This window comes from Nematolebias whitei, chromosome 3 (genome assembly GCF_014905685.2).
Source record: "Nematolebias whitei isolate Nwh7 chromosome 3, NemWhi1, whole genome shotgun sequence".
In the NCBI taxonomy this organism is placed as follows: Eukaryota; Metazoa; Chordata; class Actinopteri; order Cyprinodontiformes; family Rivulidae; genus Nematolebias; species Nematolebias whitei.
The window spans coordinates 39,722,370-39,736,459 of NC_056500.1; the positions used below are offsets into that span (position 1 = coordinate 39,722,370).

The 14,090-nt window shown below is 44.4% G+C and overlaps 1 protein-coding gene across 1 annotated transcript; it reads right to left on the reverse strand.

Annotated features, from left to right (window-relative positions):
• Positions 1-469: 469 nt before the first annotated feature.
• On the reverse strand, positions 470-13,714 carry chrna9a (cholinergic receptor, nicotinic, alpha 9a). The gene is made up of 7 exons (XM_037674954.1): positions 13,669-13,714; positions 13,360-13,505; positions 4,235-4,389; positions 3,929-4,109; positions 1,555-1,906; positions 776-1,362; positions 470-695 (listed from the first exon to the last, which is right to left on the reverse strand). Exons 1-7 carry the CDS (start codon positions 13,712-13,714, stop codon positions 525-527), a joined length of 1,638 nt encoding a protein of 545 aa, XP_037530882.1. The 3' UTR covers positions 470-524.
• Positions 13,715-14,090: the final 376 nt, after the last annotated feature.

Here is a 14,090-nt window from a genome sequence, read left to right on the forward strand (position 1 = left end):
TATTGGTCTTTGTCTCAACAAACACGCTTCACTTTACTCCGTTTTTTTTTTTTTTTTTTTAATGAAACCTGCGCAGTCTGAGTTCAGAGCTCACTGTCTCCCCTCTTCTTAACCATGGATGAGGCTGTGTTGGATTTGTAGTAAATGTGCTGCTTCACCTTGAGCACGCAGAAGACACACAAAGAGGAAAACAACATCTGCCTGCCTTAAAACACAACGTAAGAAACACAAAACGGGAAGTCTGTATGTTGGCTCATCAATAATAGAGTCTGTGCGTGTCCAAGGCGAGAGGATGCGATTGTCTTACGGCTCCACCACTTTGTGACACATGCATGTACACCAGACTCTAACATGATCAGTCTGCAGCAGTGCTATGCGCCACAAACACCCCCTCTTTCGCCAACACAAACAAATTACTGACATGAAACAGTTGTTCTCAACATTCGTGTTCAAATAAAAAGACGAAACACCGAAGCCCAGAGATGCTGGAGGATGCTTGCTGTAGGAAAAGAGTAGAGAAGCTGTCAGGATGCCTTGGCGATGATGAGGATGCTCATGAGGAAGACCATGATGAAGAAGATCCACATGAAGAATCGGTCCATCACCTTGGCGACCTTCTTCCACTCTGCCACCTTGACACACGTTGCTCTCTGCTCACGGAAGCAGTTGGCGATGTACTGAATGTTCTTCACCACCTGAAAGGAGATGACGGAGTTCAAAGCAGCAGGAAGGAGAAACAACAGGTAGTGGCTGATAACGAGGTGAGGTGTGTCACCTGTTTGTGTTGGAGGCAGGGGCAGCAGCAGGGGCACGCTGGGACTTGATATTTCTCAAATGGGTAGAGACTCGGCTCTTTAGGCGCCCCGTTCAGGTGCTGGAGGTTTCTCGGATGTGGAGGGCTCTGGTAGTCCAGTTCGTCCCTCCTGATGTGGTGGTTTGTCTCTCCCCTCTCCAGCCTGGAAGCATGGTGGTTCTGGTTGTTGTGGTGGTGATATTTGCGGCTGGTGCTGCCGTTTGCTTGGCTTTTGTAAGGCTTGTTGTGATGATGTCCGGCTTGGCCGTTGCTGTACTTGTACGGCGTCTCCTGATGGTAGAAGCCACCGTGGATGCTGTCATCATAGTAGCATCCCTTTTCTCCCATGGGCTCCTCTGGGTACAACGGACTCTTCTCACCCTCTGGAGTCGTGCAGTTTTCCCCGACTTCGTAAACAAAAAAAATCTTGGACATGTAGTCGATGATTAGCACCTTCGCCCAGTGTGGGACCGGTTTGGCCTCGGCACCACAGAAATGGATGTTCATGATGAAGATGGTGAGGGAAGTGGAGGCAGTGATCATAGTCATCGTGGCGATGTAATACTTCCCTTTAAGAGAAGGTAAGAAAAGACACATTCTGTTGATAATTTCATTGCATGCTGTTGATCTGAAATTTAAAAAATAAACTTAGCTTCTCAAAGTGGGAATTTTGAAAAACTCAAACTAATCTACCATTAAAGCAAACAAGCAAAAGTAATTTAATACTGTGGTGAAAACAGAATCCAAAGACTAAATCAGACCTATGTAGGGCATGTTTTCTGCAGGAGGCATGATCTCAGCCACCAACAGCTGGAACACAGTGAGTGCCAGCAGCACCGTCACCCCCAGGGAGACCTTCTCCCCCGAGTCGGCCGGCAGGTAGAATCCCAGAGGAGCCAGGAAGGAGATTAGGAAGCAGGGCAGGAGCAGGTTGAAGATGTAGAAAGAGGAGCGGCGCTTCAGGAGCAGGGTGTAGGTGATTTCTGTGTAAGGGTCCGAGCAGCATCCGTACATCATGACATTCCTGACCGCAGGCATGCCGTGACACTCCCACTCCACATTATCCACAAAGTCCTCCAAGTCGCCGCTGTCCATCCCTAAACTGATGTCCAGCTGAAAGATACGGGGAAAAAAATTAATCAAAGTCAATCTGGTAAATCTGCAGCAAATCAATGAGAATACATTTCTAACTATTTAAAAATATGCAGTATTTGTATACTCAGCTATTCCTCCATAATTTTTCGTGTATTTAAATCAGGGATTTGTAAATAGTGTTTAATGGTAAAGCAACATGTTTTGTACCTAGAGGCTAACTTGTTTGCACCAAAAAAAAACATGTGAAATGCATAATACTGTAAAATATTTGAAACTGTTTATTTGAAAATGTTTATGTTGCTTTGCTGTGGTAGTTTTTTTGATGCCTCAAATCGTGCCCTGTCTAGGACACGGGGTGAGAAATCTTTTTTTTATACCGTCTCTCCTCATGTTTTCTTCCCTTTTCTCATCTAAGCAAAATATTATTCTGAATAAGAATAAGAAGGCCGCGCTACTTATAGCTGCAGCTTCGTGCACTCCGCCCATCTTTCGGACGACTGTACGTACATATTCGCGTTGTATCTCGGTGCAATGCCAATAAAGTTTATTCTGATTCTGAACTACCAATACATAAAAAAAAATTAACATCTAAAATAAACTATAAAACTAAACAACAAAGTTCATGCTCAATCATCCAGGTATCAAATTCAATAATTCTCAGTCAGGTCATCTGACTTAACACTTAAGAAGTTTACTGCTTGGTGGGGAAACTGATGAAGCCCTCTGGATAGAGGGTGAAACATCTCTTAAAAAAAAAAAAGAAAGAAAAGAAACTGTCCAGATGACCTGACTGAGAATTATTGGATATAAAACTAAACATTTTTTACATTTAATGCAAATTAGAATACAGGACGAACTAGAAAAACATTGCCTGGTTACACAGGTTTGTTTTTGTTGCACCTCAGAATCAAAGCCATTTTTGTGTTGTCAAAGGTTGATAGCTGTAGCGGCCATCTTGAATTGGGTAACTCCAAAAGTGAATCAGTTGTAGAGGTACCTCCAATGATGACTTGGAGAGATTAGGACAATTAGGGACAGTTTAGAGTTACCAGTCAGTCTAACATGCAGAGTGGTGGTGAAGAGGTTAAAGAAGATGGGCCTGTGATTGGAAGATCACTGGTTCAAATCTCGGTACTGACACCATCAAAAATATGGGAGGGATAGCTGAAGCACCTACAACTGTCTCCACCCTCATTTGCCCCACTCTGGGCTCGAGCAAAGCCTCCACCATCTGCTCCCCCGGGCGCCCTAGATGTCAGCTCTCTGCTCCACACAGAGAGCTCTGTGGTTGTGTCAGGAAGGACACCCGGCATAAAAATAATTGTCACGTCTTCGTGCGACAGTTTGCTGTGGCGACCCCTAAAGAAGGGAGCAGTCGAAAAAAGGAATAAAAAATCAGCCAAACATGCATGTTTTTGGTCTGTGGGAGGAAACCAGAGTACCAGGAGAAACCCCATGTGTGCACAGGGAGGACAAGCAGGTCCTCAGATCAAGACCTGATGTGGATCAGAGACCAAAAATGATTCACAAACCACTGTGATGTTTGTCTTTTCACCTTGCATGATAGCATATTCTGCTGACATTTAGGACTGAATATGTTTACTGCTTTTAGATGAATCCCTAGTAGTCAAAAAGCATTGATCTTAAAATGACACCTTGTGGAATGCCAGTTTTGCATGTTTCACAAACAGATTTCATCCCATTAAATATGACATGTTGCCTCTGGCTTTTAAATATGAAATGAACTAGTTGTAAACTTTTCTAAGAGAGAATTTTAGCATTTAAAGTTCATCAAAAATCAGCTTATGATTTATTCTACTGAAAACCTTTAAGTATTTTGCTCAGACTGTATTTTTGCATCTATGAAATTGCTTAATATTTTCTGTAAAATACCAGTTCTGTTGAATATCCTAATCAAAACTCAACTTTCATGTAACCAAAGTCTCATGTGAATTATGTAACTCAAAGCTAAATGTCTGTTGTCTGATTTGCTCTAAAAAAAAATTTATTTCCCTAACTTTCTCATTCTTCACGTCTCACCTGGTTGCCATTGTACGTCCAGGAGCCAAAGGTAAGATTGCATGACTGCCAGTCAAAAGGGAAGTAGGAGACATCTACATTACATGTGCTCTTTGTGATGGCCGGAGAGTCCCAAACAATCTCCCCATTATAACGCAGCTTCACGTTGGTGTTAGACGGTTCTGATGACTCGTCATCTGCTCTATACATGGAAAGAAAAAGGACAAAAACAGCAACAAACATTTAAGGATGCAAGTTTGTTTTAATATTTATGTTTATTTTTCTTTTACGTTTGTCTTTATGAGAGCCCTGCCTCTCATTACTGACTTGTTGTAAAGGACGATGTCCGGCTTCCAAACCATTTCACTGGGGATGTTGATCATCTCTAAGTCATCGTAGTCTTCTTTATTCCACCTCAGGTAGGCGTCATGCCAAACCTGCCTGATCCACAGGTAGGTGGTCAGCACCTGGTTTTTCTCATCCTAAACACATACAGACACATACAGTGGTGGGTTTTTAAGCATGAAGATTGCCATCACAGCAAGACAAACAAATCACACAGAAAATGACTCAGTTTTACAGATAGTGGGCTACAATAGGTGTAGTAGTAGCTGAGAGTCATGTTCAACACACACTCTGAGCACTAACTAATCTGTTTTTAAAACTTTACAATTAACTATTGAAGTCATGTCTGTTAGCAAAATATTTCACAAGCCACTGGATGGATTTACACATCTATAACTGATAAACTTTTGGAGTCAACCCCATTCAAGAGGGCCACCACAGCTAAGGGGCCTTAGGAAACACCAAAATAACTACAACGCAGTCAGTTTTACATATAGTGAGATAAACTTGACAGATCTCACAGAATTTTCAACATCGCAAGAGTTCACACTACACATAGTTCATTCATTCATTCAACCTTTATTTATACAGGTTAGTCTCACTGAGCCTCAAGGACTCATTTACAAGAGAGACCTGTTTTAAACATAGAACACAGATGAGGTACAAATAACAATAGAAAATCATATAAAAGCATATAAAACGAAAAAGTAAATAGAATAACTTAAATAAAAATGAAACAAAAACAGCTACATTATAAAGCGATGTAAAATACTAAAAACAGGAACATGTCTGCGTTGGTTTTTGCCATGAACTTAGCATATGTTTAAAATCTCTTAGAGAGGTCAAGGTCGAGAGCTTCAGATCTTTTTGCAAGATATTCCAGGAAACAGGTGCGGCGTAGGAGAAGGCCATTTTGCCTAGTTCAGTCCAGACTGAGGGAACACTGCAGGTAATAATGTCCTGAGAGCGCACGCTGTAGCTGCACTCACACAGAGACATGTAGGAGGAGATATATGAAGACAGCAGACCAAGACGTGATTTAAATATGAAAATGTACCAGTGAGAGAGTCTGCGTGAAGTTAATTATGACCAGTTAACCAGTGAATGCAGGGTGCAGTGGTGGGTACGATAATCACAGCCAGTTATGAATCTGTGTACCATGCACTACCATGTTAGTGCACCATGATAGACAGCTTCCAGCATCTGCAGGGTGCTTGTAGGAGCATTCATGTAAATATTGTCACTGTAGTCAATGGAGGGAAGGAAAGTTGCAGTGACAAGGCGTTTCCTAGGATCTATTACTAAAAAAGAAACCCAGTTTTACTCTCAATTTCTTTATCAAGTTTTCAACGTGAGGCTTAAAAGAGAAATGCAAACAAAGGTTTAGTCACAAATCAAATTTAAACACACACATGTGAATCCAGACAGAGGCACAACCCTTTGGTTGTGATATTTGTGGACAATGTTTTAACCGAAAGGGACATTTAAACACACGTACGAATCTACACAGGAGATCAACCTTTTCCTTGTGATGTTTGTGAATACCAGTTTAACCAGAAGACGGATCTAAACAAGCACATGAGAATCCACACAGGAGATAAACTGTTCCCTTGTGATGTTTGAGGGAGAAGGTTTAACTTAAGTGGGAATTTAAAAGTACACATAAGAATCCACACAGGAGATCAACCATTTAGTTGTGATGTTTGTGGACATGGATTTAGAAGTAAGGTCCATTTAAACACACACCCAAGAATCCACACTGGACAGAAACCATTTGGTTGTGGTTTGTGTGGACAAAGGTTTAACCAAAAAGGATGTTTAAACAAACACATGAGAATCCACACAGGAGATAAGCTATTTACCTGTGATGTTTGTGAACAACAATTTAACCAGAAAACATATCTTAACAAACACGTAAAAGTCCACACTGATGCCACCCAAATTTGCTGATAATGAAGCAAAACCTCTTCCTCAGCACCAAATGGAAGAGAAATATTTTCCAACCAGCAGCTCAGCTGACCAAATGGAAGCAGGAACTTGTGGAGAGGACTGTGAAGGACGAAAAATGACCAGGAACCCAAGTCTAAACTCTGAATACTCATGAAGATTATTCCAGCTCTTCAGAGACTGAAGTCAGGGACCATGAGGAAGATAATGAGGATGAGAACAATTTTGACTCTCAGATGAAAGGGTCAGACTTTGAGCCAAAAACTGGAGACTAATGAAGACCGTAAAAAGAGCAGGTCTACTGAGCCAGGTGTAAACTCTGTTAGCAAATCTTTCAGCTGCTCTGGTAAACAGTTTCATTGTGGTCAGTCTCATCAGAGACACATGTTAAGTTATTCCGGAATAAAAGTTCCCAAGTTCTTTGAATAATAGGAAATGTGGTGAAGTAAATACAAATGTAGAGTCACACAGAAGAGATAAAATAACGCAGAAATCATTCAGTTGTAACGACTGTGGTAAAAGCTTTACTAGAAAATTTGATCTAAAAACTCACATGAGAATCCACACAGAAGAAAAACCATTCGGTTGTGATGTCTGTGAACAAAGGTTTGGCCATAGGTCAAATTTAAATCCACACAGGGGATAAACCATTTGCTTGTGATGTTTGTGGACAACAGTTTACACAAAAGGGATGCTTAAATACGCACATGAGGATCCACAATGATCAGAAACCGTTTGGTTGTGATATTTGTGGACAAAGATTTTGCAGCAAGACATATTTACAAAGTAGTTACACACATGAGAAGCCACACAGGATGGGAACTGTTTGACTGTGACATTTGCAGTCAAAATTTTAACTAAAAAGGAAGTTTAAACAAACACATAAGAAGCCACTCGGGAGCTAAACTGTTTACTTGTGATGTTAGTGGGCGAAAGTTTACCCTGAAGGGAAATTTAAACGCAAACATGAAAATCCACACAGGAGATCAACCATTTGGTTGTGATGTTTGTGGACAAAGATTTAGTGGCAAAGCCCAATTAAACACACACGAGAATCCACACAGGACAGAAACCGTTTCCATGCAACAGTTGTGGACAACGATTTAGCTAGAACACGTATCTAAACAGACACATGAGAATCCACACAGGACAGAAACCGTTTGCTTGTGATGTTTGTGAACGACGGTTTAACCGAAAGGAAAATTTAAACACACATAAGAGGATTCACACAGGAAGCAAAGCCCTTACTGGCATTAATTCTTAAAACACAAACAATAAATCACACAGGAAAACACTAACTGTGAATATTAAGATAACATTCACACGAGAGGTTGACAAAATTAAAATCGTTCTTGTGTTTGTTGTTAAAAGGGTCACTGACTAGCTGGAACAATCAAAATAATTTTTATCAACAATACTTCAGCTATAAAATGAAGACCATAAAAATACTGTAGGCTATTTAGTTTATTTTTTATTTTTCAAACATTAACGATACATGGAGGTCACCATTTTATTTTACACTGCAATGCATTCTGGGTAAATTATCCTTAGACAGAGAATTTTTACTAATTGACTTTTGTATGTATGGGATGTGAATGTTTCTGTACAAGGCACTGAATCAACTTCTGTTGTGATTTTTTTGCTACATAAATAAACTGAATTGAATTTAAATAAGGTGGGGCACGTGGGCGAGCGCCTGGTGGCCGGGCTTTTACCCATGGAGCTCGGCCGGGCACAGCCCGAAGAGGAGACGTGGGTCCCCCTTCCTATGGGCTCACCACCTGTGGGAGGGGCCAAAGGGGTCGGGTGCAATGTGGGATGGGTGGTGGCCGAGGGCGGGGACCCTGGCGGTCTGATCCTCGGCTACAGAAGCTGGCTATTGGGACGTGGAATGTCACCTCACTGGTGGGGAAGGAGCCTGAGCTGGTGTGTGAGGCTGAGAGGTTCCGGCTAGAAATAGTCGGACTCACCTCTACACATGGCTCGGGCTCTGGAACCAGTTTCCTTGAGAGGGGCTGGACACTCTTCCACTCTGGAGTTGCCCCTGGTGAGAGGCGCCGAGCAGGCGTGGGCGTACTAATTGCCCCCCAACTTGGTGCCTGTGTATTGGGGTTCACCCCCGTGAATGAGAGGGTGGCCTCTCTCCGCCTACGTGTGGGGGGACGGGTTCTGACTGTCGTTTGTGCTTATGCACCAAACGGCAGTTCAGATTATCCACCCTTTCTGGAGTCCTTAGAGGGGGTACTGGAAAGTGCACCTTCTGGGGACTCCCTTGTTCTGCTGGGGGACTTCAATGCTCATGTGGGCAATGACAGTGAGACCTGGAGGGGTGTGGTTGGGAGGAATGGCCCCCCTGATCTGAACCAGAGTGGTGTTCTGTTGTTGGACTTCTGTGCTCGTCATGGATTGTCAATAACGAACACCTTGTTCAAGCATAAGGGTGTCCATATGTGCTCTTGGCACCAGGACACCCTAGGCCGCAGTTCGATGATTGACTTTGTCATCGTCTCATCTGATCTGCGGCCACATGTCTTGGACACTCGGGTGAAGAGAGGGGCGGAGCTGTCAACTGATCACTACCTGGTGGTGAGCTGGCTCCGATGGTGGGGGAGGATGCCGGTCAGACCTGGTAGGCCCAAACGTATTGTGAGGGTTTGCTGGGAACGTCTGGCAGAGTCTCCTGTGAGACGGAGTTTCAACTCCCACCTCCGGGAGAACTTCAAACATGTTCCGAGGGAGGTGGGGGACATTGAGTCTGAGTGGACCATGTTTCGTGCCTCTATTGTCGAGGCGGCTTACCAGAGCTGCGGCCGCAAGGTTGTCGGTGCCTGTCGGGGCGGCAACCCTCGAACCCGATGGTGGACACCGTCGGTGAGGGATGCTGTCAGGCTGAAGAAGGAGTCCTATCGGGCCTTTTTGGCCTGTGGGACCCCGGAAGCAGCTGATGGGTACCGGCAGTCCAAGCGACATGCGGCTCGGGTGGTTGCTGAGGCAAAAACTCGGGCATGGGAGGAGTTCGGAGAGGCCATGGAGAACGACTTCCGCACGGCTTCGAGACGTTTCTGGTCCACCATCCGGCGTCTCAGGGGGGGGAAGCGGTATGCCACCAACACTGTTTATAGTGGGAGTGGTTTGCTGCTGACCTCAACTCGGGATGTTGTGGGTCGGTGGGCGGAATACTTTGAAGACCTCCTCAATCCCACCGGCACGTCTTCCACTGAGGAAGCGGAGCCTGGGGACTCTGGGTCGGGCCCTCCAATCTCTGGTGCTGAGGTCACCGAGGTGGTTAAAAAGCTCCTCGGTGGCAGGGCCCCAGGGGTGGATGAGATCCGCCCAGAGTTCCTTAAGGCTCTGGATGTTGTAGGGTTGTGTTGGCTTACGCGACTCTGCAATGTTGCGTGGACATCGGGGGAAGTTCCCCTGGATTGGCAGACCGGGGTGGTGGTCCCCCTATTCAAAAAGGGGGACCGTAGAGTGTGTTCCAACTACAGGGGAATCACGCTCTTAAGCCTCCCTGGTAAGGTCTATTCGGGGGTTCTGGAGAGGAGGGTCCGTCGGATAGTCGAACCTCGGATTCAGGAGGAACAGTGCGGTTTTCGTCCTGGCCGTGGAACACTGGACCAGCTCTACACTCTCAGCAGGGTCCTGGAGGGTGCGTGGGAGTTTGCCCAACCAGTCTACATGTGCTTTGTGGACTTGGAGAAGGCTTTCGACCGCGTCCCTCGGGGGGCCCTGTGGGGGGTACTCTGGGAGTATGGGGTACCAGGCCCTTTGATACGGGCTGTTAGGTCCCTGTATGACCGGTGTCAGAGCCTGGTCCGCATCGCCGGCAGTAAGTCGGGCTTGTTCCCGGTGAGAGTTGGACTCCGCCAAGGTTGCCCTTTGTCACCGATTCTGTTCATAACTTTTATGGACAGAATTTCTAGGCGCAGCCAAGGTGTTGAGGGGATCCGTTTTGGTGGCCTCAGAATTGCGTCTCTGCTTTTTGCAGATGATGTGGTCTTATTGGCTTCATCAGATCGTGATCTACAGCTTTCACTGGAGAGGTTCACAGCCGAATGCGATGCGGCCGGGATGAAGATCAGTTCCTCCAAATCCGAGGCCATGGTCTTGAGCCGGAAAAGAGTAGAGTGCCCTCTCTGGGTCAGGGAGGAGGTCCTACCCCAAGTGGAGGAGTTCAAGTATCTTGGGGTCTTGTTCACGAATGAGGGAAAAATGGAGCGTGAGATCGATAGGCGGATAGGTGCAGCGTCTGCAGTGAAGCGGGCGCTGTACAGGTCTGTCGTGGTGAAGAGAGAGCTGAGTCAAAAGGCGAAGCTCTCAATTTACCGATCGATCTACGTTCCCACCCTCATCTATGGTCACGAGCTTTGGGTTGTGACCGAAAGAATGAGATCTCGGATACAGGCGGCTGAGATGAGTTTTCTCCGCAGGGTGTCTGGGCTCTCCCTTAGAGACAGGGTGAGAAGCTCGATCATCCGGGAGGGACTCGGAGTAGAGCCGCTGCTTCTCCACATCGAGAGGAGCCAGTTGAGGTGGCTTGGGCATCTGTTTAGGATGCCTTCTGGACGCCTCCCTGGTGAGGTGTTCCGGACACGTCCCACCGGAAGGAGGCCCAGGGGAAGACCCAGGACACGCTGGAGGGACTACGTTTCTCGGCTGGCCTGGGAACGCCTTGGGATTCCCCCGGAAGAGCTGGCCCAAGTGGCTGGGGAGAGGGAAGTCTGGGCCTCCCTACTTAGGCTGCTACCCCCGCGACCCGACCCCGGATAAGCGGAAGAAAATGGATGGATGGATGGATGGATGAATTTAAATAATTTGTGTACTTTGGACATGTGTTATTAATTACTACAGTGTTTTTTCCGTACATTTAAAGTTTGTAAATATTAGTTTTTTTGTTTTCCTTTCCATTTCCATCCAGTTATTAAAAATTTGCTCAAAATACAAAACAGACCACTTTAGTCATTTAACCACGAGTTCCAGGTTTTGATCCCTGAATCAGTTTAAACTGAAAAGTTAATAGTTTTCTTGCAGCTAAATCATAAATATTGTAGAGATTTAATGCGATGAAAATAAATTTATCAAATGTTTTGACAAAACAGCATCCTAGCACTTATAAAAGAAAGTGTACAGAAATGTATTTTTGTTGTTTTATTTTTATTATGTTTTTGCCTCGTGTTAGGTAAATTTCTCCTGAACCAGTAGATGGATTTGAATGAAACTCAAAAAATAATAGACTTGGTCATTAGCTGTTGGGTCAGCTTTGTCTGTTAGCAAAATATCTCATAAACCACTGGACATTTTAGTGAACCTCAGAAAGTAGTTTCTGGTTGTACAATAGGGCTGTGTGATATTTCAATATTTTTAAAATATCGATATAATGTTATACATGATATAAATTCACATATCAATATAAACAATATAGTTTTACTTGAAAATCCGCCGGCTCGGCTGTCTTCTTTCTTCTCCCACACGACCCCCAGTCCCTACCTGCGCGCTCTCCCCCTGCTTCCTGGTGAGAACCAGGAGGAGCGGCACTGTCATTCCCCGATCTGTTACGGAAGCCGATCCGTATTGTCAGCTCACTTGCGTATGCGCTAAAAGTAATACTTCTGGATCACATGGATCATCTTTGAATATGCAAGATTAAGGAAAATGTGTACTAGTTTACTTAGAAAAGTACGATCTTCGTGTTGCTAATTTACGTCACTTGTATTTCCATTAAAATCATTGACATATTTACATCATGACCCCCAGCCTGGGCTGAATGAGAAAACCCTGCAAGATGAATTATTTCCATGGTGAAACAACGCCGCTCCGTGGTGAAGCTACACTACATCACCCTAAAAAAATTATTTACCCTAAATATGTGTCCCATATCATTTTAACTCATGACATAAGAATCCATATGCCACAGTGTGTTGGGCCCCCTGCTATTGTACTGCCGACATCAACCCCACTCACCCAGTGCACACTTACATTTTGACCTGCTCCCCTCAGGAAGGAGGTTGAGGAGCATTCAGTGTAGAACGACTGAGGAACAGCTTCTACCCTGAGGCCTTGACTCATGAATCTCTAACCAGAATAATCACTGTGGAAAAAATCACATCATGTTGCTGCTGATCTGTTTCATGTTGCTGTGTTCATGCGTGCTCATCTGCTCACACAGACTCATGCTCATGTTCGTGCTGCTGTTCGACATATTGTTTTTATGCCATTAGTGCTTAGTGTATTTTTAGTTGATGTTTTTCTTAGTTCATATCTTTGACCTTATTACTGTTTTCCTTTTACACACATTTTAATACTTTTGTTGGATGTAACTGGGACCTTGTGTACAGAATTTCGTTACGCCACATACATGTGGTGTAAATGACAAATAAAGAACCTTGAGTCCTTGAACATTCATCACTTTACCACAGTTGTAAGATTGCTTTGTCGTGTTGGAGTTCTGATAATATTACAATTTTATTCTGGTAAAATTACAAGTTTATTCTCATAATATTATGACTTTATTCTCGCATTGTTTCTACTTTATTCTTATAATACTACGACTTTATTTTCATAATACTATGACTTTATTCTCTTATTGTTTCAACTTTATTCTCATAATACTATGACTTTATTCTCATTCGAAATGTAATATTTTTTTCCTTAGTGTGGCCCTAAAGCTCCGTTGTAGGATGCTGATTTTCTGCTGGTAAATTTGAAACAAAGTAGCCAGTGAGTGGGCCACCGGGGTAAGGAAGGGAGGATATATGCTGAATTGGGAAAATATCCAGAGAGCCGTCTCTTTGTTTGCACCTAAAGCAGGAAGCACACTGCATCAAATCAGCGTCCTGATTTTACAGTCCAGCCCATGGGCCTGGCTTGAGTTAACCAAAGAATCCAGACGTATATTCACCAGCCTTTTTATTATGTTTGTTAACACATCTACCAATCAGCCAACCACATGGCTGCAACTCAATGCAGTTAGACATTAGACATGGTGAACTTATCCAAGTCTTGCACAAATAATATCAAAGTGCCGTTTTCCTAAACTGTTTTATGTGCATGGTCAAGACTTGGCAGGTTTTTGTAATCCAGTGGTAAAGATGCAGTTTTCATTTCAGTGGTTCGGTTTAGGGTGGTCATTTGTACCTCCTAACGTCGTCTCTACTCACCATGTCTTTGATCTGTGACAGTGTGATCTGCAGCGAGACGTTGATGGCTTTGTCCGTGTCCTCTACAGGTCTCAGAGCATTGGAGTAGTTCTCCATCAGGTCATTCAGGAGTTTGTGGGCATAATGACCCTGAGCGCAGTGGGACACTGGGAACAGGAGGGGGCAACACAGATATAGAAGGGAAGTTACGCAGGTCTTTTTTGTCTTATTTCTAGAACAATAAAAAATAGAGTTACCAGACAATTAGACAGTTGATCAGTTAGATTTAGAAACCAGGTAAAAACCTGGTCCATCATGCAGAGAGCTGACCTTGCACCAGAAGGCTTATCCAAACCATCAGAGCTGCCCTCCTCATGTTTTGCTCCTCACCAGTTGGTGTGTTCAATTATTTAAAGTGGTCCCCGAGACAGCCTGAGTCCAGATCCAGAGCGTCACTCGGTTTGTTGCGTTCTGTGGCCCACTAAGGCAGAGCCCGCTGACGCTGCTGAAAGTTCTTGAGGTCTAACATCCTGCCAGGAGCTCTGAATGCTTCGCTAGCTGTTAGTCGTGGGTCCCCTCCGTGTGTGTGTGTGTGTGTGTGTGTGTGTAACTGCTGCTGTGGAACAAGACCTGGGGATATCACACACACACACACACACAGGTGTGCTGCTGTATCACTTTGCACAGTGCAACCAGGTGAAATGTGATGCTCAGAGCCCTCTACTAGTGTACATGACCACAACCAGCTAACA